This window comes from Mustela putorius, unplaced genomic scaffold, assembly GCF_011764305.1.
Source record: "Mustela putorius furo isolate JIRA1106 unplaced genomic scaffold, ASM1176430v1.1 tig00000743_pilon_pilon_pilon, whole genome shotgun sequence".
In the NCBI taxonomy this organism is placed as follows: domain Eukaryota; kingdom Metazoa; phylum Chordata; class Mammalia; order Carnivora; family Mustelidae; genus Mustela; species Mustela putorius.
Genome location: NW_025421464.1, coordinates 1,906,185 through 1,914,418, shown reverse-complemented (window position 1 = coordinate 1,914,418; position 8,234 = coordinate 1,906,185). Strand labels below are relative to the sequence as shown.

At 54.6% G+C, this 8,234-nt stretch overlaps 1 protein-coding gene across 1 annotated transcript in view; it reads right to left on the bottom strand.

Annotated features, from left to right (window-relative positions):
• Positions 1 to 460: 460 nt before the first annotated feature.
• XKR7 (XK related 7) overlaps positions 461 to 8,234 on the bottom strand; it is a 28,685-nt gene continuing 20,911 nt past the window's right edge. Inside the window, exon 3 of the mRNA XM_004746805.3 lies at positions 461 to 7,326. Coding sequence (XP_004746862.2) covers positions 6,371 to 7,326 — 956 coding nt within the window. The 3' untranslated portion in view covers positions 461 to 6,370. The remainder of the gene's footprint in view (positions 7,327 to 8,234) is intronic.

Here is an 8,234-nt window from a genome sequence, read left to right as displayed (position 1 = left end):
AGGCATTCAGATGCTTAACGACTGAGGCGCCCAGGCGCCAGCCATGCTTGTTTTATCTTTCCTGTTCACAGTACCTTGAAGACTGCCTGGGACACAGTAGGTGCTGAACAAATATCTGGTTTAGTGCCGTTAGGTACTTCAGTCTGGGTTTGTCTCGGATTCATTCTGGGACCCCTGGCAAGTCGGCCCCCAGCCGCATCTTTTCCCCCCTTATCTGTAAAACGAAAGATTGGAGATAGTCCCTAAAAACGTGGTGGGGAAGGACATTCTTGTTGATTGATTGAGGCACTGTCCAATCAACAGGGACTTCTGTGTATTCTCCTATTCTGGTCCCAACCAAATGCTTTTGTCTCTTTAGGGATTCTCCCTCCTTCCTCTAGCCCAGAGCAACCAAAGCAATAGAACACAAGCAGCACGTACTGAAATGACTTTTAATATCTCATGTCGCAGCAAAATTAAAAATATACAAAAAGTTTGTGGTGTACAAAAGAGTCTCAGTACAGAAGCCCCAGCTTGGGGTCTCCTCCCCCTCCTGGGGGAAGCGCGGAGGGGGGAGTGGGGGCGGGGGACTAAGGATGGCACAGATGTAGTAAATACCAGGAAGTGGGACCAGGAATGGGAAACAGGGGTGGGCAAGGTTGGGGGCCGGTTAGGGAGGAAAGAAAGAACCTGGAGGAGACAATCACCCGGAATTGTGCTGAGGGAGGGAAATCAGCCCCTCAGTCATGGCTAGTGGTTCCTGGAGTTGGAGTCAGAGTGGAAGGGGAAATTAGTGCTGGGAATGTTCTGGTGGGACCCCGAAGGACCCGGGCTCTGGTCCCACCCTGCCACCAACTGGCCCAGTGACTTTGGGCTGGCTACCTCTGTGGGTGTTCCCCCTTCAGTAAAACAGGACGCTGGATGAGTAAACCAGATTCCCAACTTGGGATCCCTAAGGATCAGTGAAGGCAGGCATGGGGGCCCAGGAGTGCTCTTGAAAACTGTGTATTAGACGCTCCAATATAATACAGATATCCCATCAACCTCAAGCCCTAAATCCTAACTTTAGGCCTTGGTAGCATTTATCTATGATCAGAAGCTCAGCTTGAGTTAATTTAATGTGGGAAGATGAATTATTCTTCAAGAAGTGAGGGCTTGTTTGGAAGAAAAGTCTCCCAGACTATAGGATCCTCAGGGGTGAAAATCAGAAGAGGGCTCTGGGAATCATTCAGGTTCTTTCTAGCTATTTTACTAGTTTGCAAAACCTAGTTGGTTGGTTGGGGGTTGTGTTTATCTGAGCGCACCCTCCTTCCCCCTGCCGAGTTCGGTGGGTTAGCCCAGGAGAGACGGGCCTGGTTTGGGTTCTAGGATATTCTGGTGAGAGAAATGGGGGAATGTTCTCCACCCCCCACCTCCTGCCCTTCTCCTCTGCTTTTGTCTCAGGCTACGCTCCAAGGGCCTCCCCTGCTTCTGCCTGGCCTGCGGGTGCCCTTAACAATGATTGTGCATAGAAAAAAGGCCAGGATTGCTGGGGAGAGGACAGCGCCTACCTTGCTATGATCAGGGAAGGGTGGATGGAGCCAGGCATTAGAGGACCAGCCTTCCCCCCACTGGGGAGTTTTCTGCCTCCAGGAACCAGGCCATTCCTGAAAGGGGTGTTCCTTTCCCACTGCAACTATTTCCTGCTCTTCTTCCCCTTGACCCAGGAATGTCCTAGCCCCTCCCACCCAGAATGGCACGTTATAGTCCCTTGGCCCCACCCCAGGCCCAGGGTCTTGTTAGGGAGAAGGGGCTCAGTCACCATGCCTGCTGCTGCCCTGGTGGCTTGGTACTCATCCAGTCCCTTTCAATGAGACCTCAAAAGCATACCAATATGGAAATTTGTGGTTCCTCCTCCTGCAGGCCCTACCTCCAGCTTATGTGGGAGGGAGACAAGTGCCAAAGGGTGACAGGGGCCAGCATGTGATGGGGGCATCTGGGTCTCAGTTTTCCTTATCCCCGCCCTGGACTCCTCCTTCACACACCGCAGGTTCCTCCTGACTGGGGGCCACAAACCTTGGAGAAGACCCCGGCTTCTAAATTGCTCCCTTCATGCATGGAGGGGCCTCTAGGCCTTATCAGATGATGTTTTCCCAGGCAGGGACCCTGTGAAGGCCCAGGGCTTTCCACAAGGGTTTTTCCCCCACCCTTTCCACTTCTCAGGGGAAGGGGGAAGGACGGACAGCTCTCAGGGGGTCAGTTGGTGGGGGATTTAAAAATTCTCAGAGGGAGCCAGGGCCTCTGTCCTTGAGTTCCCCAGAGGGGTTATCAGACTCTGCGCGGTTTCCTAGAAACTTCTCAATATTTTGAACCAGAGATTTCAAACTGGTGGCCCGTGGGCCAAATCTGAGATTAGTTTGGCCAGCACAGCCTTCTTCAAAAATGTCAGTTTTAGGTCCTATCGGCAGGGGCAGGCACTGCCCTGTTTTCCAGAGTCCTCACCACTCCCTATGGCATATCGCTTGTTCTTCCTTCGTTTTCATTACCTGAAGGCATTTGAACTTGAAACCCATACACCCCTGTCTAGGAAAACCTCCTCACTACCTAAGGTTTCTGTGAACTCCAAGCCCAAGTGAGTTCCAGGCCCTGAGGGACTTTAGCCCTGAGAAGGGCCTTGGGCTGCAAGGTAAAAATCTTCCCTAGTACTTCCAGCCCGTTCGCCTGGTCTCGCCCTCTCCGGCCTCTGCTTTCCCTAACTCTTATGGTGACACACCTCTGTGGGACTCAGAGGGGCAGGGAGATGGCTGGGGGTAAGGCAGATCTGGGGGGAGTCACCAGGGTGGGACAGATGAGAGGAGGGGACCAAGAAAGCCTTCCTTGTTGGGGAACCCCTGCTGGGAGGGGTGGAGGTCTGTGCTGTCCAGTCGGGATGACAGTTACAAGGCACATGGTTTATCAGTGCATGGAGGTGTGATGAGGGGTGTGTGGTGCCTGGAGAGGTTTGGGGAGCACAGTCAACAAGCTGGGGGATCAGCTCAAGAAAACTGGGAGACAGAAATCCACCCTGAAAACGGGGGAAATGTCCCCTGCGGGTAGAGACAGTGAGGGCAAATTTGTACTCAGTGTCCTGTTTTCTTCCTGGCAAAATTAAGACGGACCTAACTACTGCTCAGCGTAACTCTCCCACTGACTTTCTTTGTGATCTTGGCCAAGTCCCTGGCTCTCTCTGGGCCTCTGTTTCTCCTCTATAATAGATGGGGAGGGTAGGTAGCTTAGGGGACCTCAAGGGTCTGGAATATTCTCTCACTGCAAGGACTCTGTAGGTATTCTGGGAAGGACTAAGCAGCCAGGCTGGGGTGCAGGACAGAGAATGGGGGAGCAGGAGGCAGGGACCCAAGGGGTCCAATTCTGGCAGGGAGGAGAGGGATTGGCTGAGGTAGATTGTGTCACAGGAAAAAAAAAAAAAAAAAAGAACCATGAATGAGATGGTGCCCCTTCTCCACTCTATCCCAGTGAAACAAAAGGATTGACAGGGACTAGATGAAATGGGGGACAGGCCAGCAGACTAAAAGGACAGGAACGGATGGAGTCCTGACGTACCTGGCCATATAGGGGTGGTGGGAGGGTGGTGGTCCTTGGAGGCTAAGCTCTTTCCTGGGAGTGAAAAGCAGGAGAAGGTGTCTGTGGCCTCTCTGAGGGCCCTTGACTGTGGCCCTTTCTAGGGCTTGGTTGTCCCCAGAAGGGACAGAGGCCCTGAAGGTGGGTTTTGTGGGAGAGAAATACAGAAGGTGGGGATGGAGGAAGGTAAAAAATGTGGCCCTGGTTCCTCTGAGAACCTTGTACCACATTTTGGCACTGCTGGCTCATTCCTATATCCTGGTTCTCTGGTGCCTTCTGGAGCTGTGAGGACTCCCAACTCCCAGACAGGGTATTTCTAACTTTTCCTTCTAGGATGCTGGCTAATGGTGCAGCCAGATGGGCCATTTGAGGATGCTGGGGAGTAAAATTTGCCCAGGCTGACCCTCATGTCACTTCTCTGAGCCTGTTTCCTCCTCTGTTCGCCGGATTGCTCAGAGCTCTCTTGTAGAGCTGTCACAAGCAGGACCGAGTTTAGGGGAGAAGCTGTCAGCCAGACCTCAGTCCACTTCTCCACTGTTGTCACATCTGGAAGGGCTTTAACGCCTAACGGGCCATGGAATTCAGTCTCTGGAGACAGACTTGAGCAGAAGACAAAGTGGCTGGGTGAACTCACCAGAGGAGGTCTAGGTCACCCCGGACCTTCTCCGCCACCCATTCCCTTAGGCCTGGTTTCTGAGGCTTCTTAGGGATTGGAGAAGTAGAAGTAGAAGAAAGCAATAAAAGCATTCTTTGTGTGTTGGCGGGAGGGACACACGCACCATCTGGGCCCACATGAATGTCTATGCAGTCGCCTGTGTGGCAGGGGGTGAGGTTACTTGTGTCACGGGTGTGATGTGTCCTTGTGTGTATGTGTATGTGTGTATGTGGGCAGTCTTGGCCTCTCTGCCTTTGGGGTCGCCCGGCACCTTGTATTCTCAGTAAATTCACTATCACCCATTACTATCTGATGGGACAACAGGATTCTGGGACCCATGAGACTAGCAGCCACGCTGGGCCTCAGTTTTCCTATCTGTCACCCAAGGGAGGCTGAACCAGAAAGGGCAAAGTCCCTCTCTAATTTGCATAGTCTAGGATTCTCATGGGGCTCCTCACCCCCAGCAGAGGTCTGCAGCGGTCCTTAATACTACCCGCTGTGCCCTTGTAGTGAATGCAACTTGGTTGGCATGAGTGGGGTAATAGGGACATGGTGGCTGGTTCGAAGTTCTCTTTACAGGCTCTGTCCACTCACCACAGAGGCAACTGCTTCTCTCCTCCTAACCTCCCCTCCGCTGCCAGACCCAGGACTCACTGTCCCAGATAGACAGGAGGGGCCATGGGTAAGTGGTCCCATGGGCACTCCACGATGTTCGGGAATAGACTACTGGTCCTAGGGATTTGTCGGATCAGAGGCAAAACAAGCCAGTTTTCCAGCTGCTATCCCAGAGAGCTGCATCTGCACAGTGGCTGAGAGCCAAAATGTATGTCATGTCCCCAGAGTTAATTTTTTTCAGCTGGAAACTAGTTGGCAGTTGAAATGTCTCAAGGGTTAGGATGACAATTTCCTCTGGGGACGATAGCTGTGAACCAAGGTGGATGGGGCATATCTGAGAAATCTAGAACTGAAGTACCCATTTCTAGACTACTCCACTTACATGGGGCTCTACAGCCCCCTCCCCCACCCCCACTGCAGGAGCTAGAACCTCCCAGAACAGAATAGCGGGGCTCCAGGGCCTTCACCTTCATCACAGAATCCAGATCAGAGGGACTCCCTAGGACATTTTATCAGCCAAGTGTTCCAAAACTTAATCCAGAGTTAAGAATGTCTCTCTGGAACAGTTTCTCTGTCAAATGTGCTAGAACCTCATGTATAATTGAGCCCAGAGTGGCTTCCTAGACATTTTATCTGTTGTATTCAAGACCTTTATCTAGAAGGAATGTTCTAGATTCTCATCTAGAACAAAGGATGGCTCCTGGAAACATTTCACTTCAATGAGGTGTCCGGAACCTCATTCATATTAGAGCCCACAACAAAGGGTGTCTCCTGAGGAGTTCACTTTGGGAACATTCTCTGTGCGGTGGATTGAGGGTACCCCTCCCCCAGACCTGCTAATCCCTTTGTGCGTCTGTTGGCCTTGACCCCTCAGTTGCCTCAGGGTTCTTCCTCCTCTCCAGCTACAGCACTGTCCGCTCCCACCCCAACTCCCCACCCGCCCCAACTCCCGCCTTTCATTCCCTTCTTGCCCAGGATCCGGCCCTCGGAGCTCGCAGGAACTGGTCCACCAGATGCCCCCACCTCCCTCACATCTTCCACGGCCTCCTTCATCCTTCTCAGAGATCTCCTCTCCCCAGAAAAGAAGCCCACCCCCCACGCCCCCTGAGGAGCACAGCGTCTAGGTCATGGGCCCCAGGCAGTTCCCTGTCTCTGGCAGGTCCACTGGGAGCGACACGTGGGTGACTCCAGGCAGGGGAGAGTGTGGGGTGCCCCTGGCACCAGATGTGGTGTGGAGGCCTTCATGAAAGTGGGGCAGCTAATGAGGACTGTAGCACCAGTTGGTGCCCTGGGCCCTAGGTCAGGGGAGTTTAGGAAATGGGCCACAGGGCTGAAAACAGGGCCTAGGGCTGAGGCCTCCACAAGGCTGTCCCCTCCCCTGAAAGTACCCAGGGGTGGGCCACTCTACCCTTGGACCAATGGATCTGTACCCCTTTAGCTAGGTGGCCCCGACATTCCGGGCTCAACACTGTGGTTGATGTGGGGTCAGCCAAGCCTGTCCCTCTTGGTGGGGGACATTGTGGCCTACACCGTGGTCTCATACTCCAGCAGCTCCTGGGAGGTCCCCACGCTCCGGTACTGTAACCGAGGCGTGGCAGGAGAGGAGTACTCCAGTGCCAGAATGGTCTTCCGGAGCCGGCGGTCAATAAAATGAGCATCCCAGGCAGGGTACTTCTTCCGGGGCAAGTCAATCCGAATGACAGGCCCTTCTGTCCGCAAAGGACGAGCCACTGGGGTGGGAGGCAAGCCAGGCCGCACCTGGAAGACAGGTGGCGTGGGGGTTCCCGCACGCTCGCCCCCCACAGAGACCCCATCCCTCTCGGCACCTGTAGTCCTCGGCAGGGACCTTGGGGGACTTGTGACAGCGTCAGCTGGGGGGCCACAGGGTCCTGGGGTCTCCGGGCAGATGCAGCCAGGCATCTGGGGACCCAGCATGGGCCCATTGGGGTGCAGGAGGCAGTAGTACACACACATGAAGAAGATGCCCAGTGCGAAGCTGGAAGCCACCACGCAGACTAGGATGAGCGAGTGGAAGTCAGTGGAGAAGTTGCGGCTGGAGTACCAGAAGCCCGTGAGTGCGGCATTCTCCAGCAGCACAATGCAATAGTAGAGGGTCATGCGGCGGCGGCTGCGGCCCTCCTTGACATTGAACCAGCAGAAGATGTAGATGATGCCCACCACCATGTTGTAGATGATCTCTTCCCACTTGGACATGCAGAAGTCCGTCTCGCCCTGGATGACCCAGAAGGTCATGACGCACCAGTGGGCCACGATGAAGATGCCGAAGTAGAGCTTGTAGACGCTGGCGAAGAGTGCGAAGGCCAGGCTGCGGGCTGCGATGGTGAACAGGTGCCACAGCACCTGGGCCACAGCGCCCTTGTAGGAGAGCGGCCGCTTGTCATCCCGGGAGTCCCGCAGCACCTTCTGGTAGGAGGCCAGCGTCCAGGCCAGGGACACGAGTGAGGCAGAGGTGGACAGGGCTGCAGAGACAGGGTGAGGGTGGGGTGGGCTGGGTTAGGGGTGGGTCTGGGTTAGGGGCAGGGTGGGGGGGTCTGGGGAAAGGGGTAGGGTTCTGGGTCAGGAGCTGGGTTCTGAGGAGCTGTGAGGGAAGGGTCTATAAATCAGGGCTGTGGGGAGGGTCTTGGGGGGGCAGTCTTCCAGAGCAGTGATGGGAGCAGGGAGTGTGAATGGGGCTGGGGACTTCTGCAGGAGGAGGAGCATAAAGGAAGAAGGAAGGTGGGTGACTTTGGTCTTCATAAGGGTCAGGGCCAGGTCTCTAGAACAGGGATGTCGGGTTTCAGGGGTCTCGGTGAGAGGGTGGAAAATTAGGGTCCAGGATTCTGGGAGCAAGAAAGAAGGTGAAGAGTTGGGGGGTCATGATTAGGGTATTGAGGAGCCAGGAGGGGACAGTTAGTAGCTACAGGCCACCAGGATGAAGCTGGGTAGTGGAGAGGGGTATCCAAGCTGAGCACAGCTGAGGGCATGGGAAGACATCTGCTGTGGGAAGTTTTGACTGGAGCCCGGTATCCTGGGCAAGGGGTCCTGAAGGGCCTGAGAGGGGGTGATAGAATCTTTTGGGTCATCAAAGGTGGTATGGACCGTGTCTGGGTGGGAAGAGCTTGGAGGACTCCCGGGGGTGTGGTTTTTCTGACACAGAATGGGTTGGCCTGGTCTGTCAGAGTTAGGGGAGGGCCAAGTCTGGGGGTGAGAGCCGGGGACCCAGGCTAAACCTGGTTGGAGTCCTCAGGAAGTAAAAAGACCAGGAGAGGGTAGATAAACAGCCTCAGTCACGGAGGGTGACTGAGCAGATCTGTGAGTCAGGGGTGCCCCTGGTGGATGCAATCTGGGATCAGGACAGTTTGGGGAATGAAGGGCGGGGTCTGAGTTG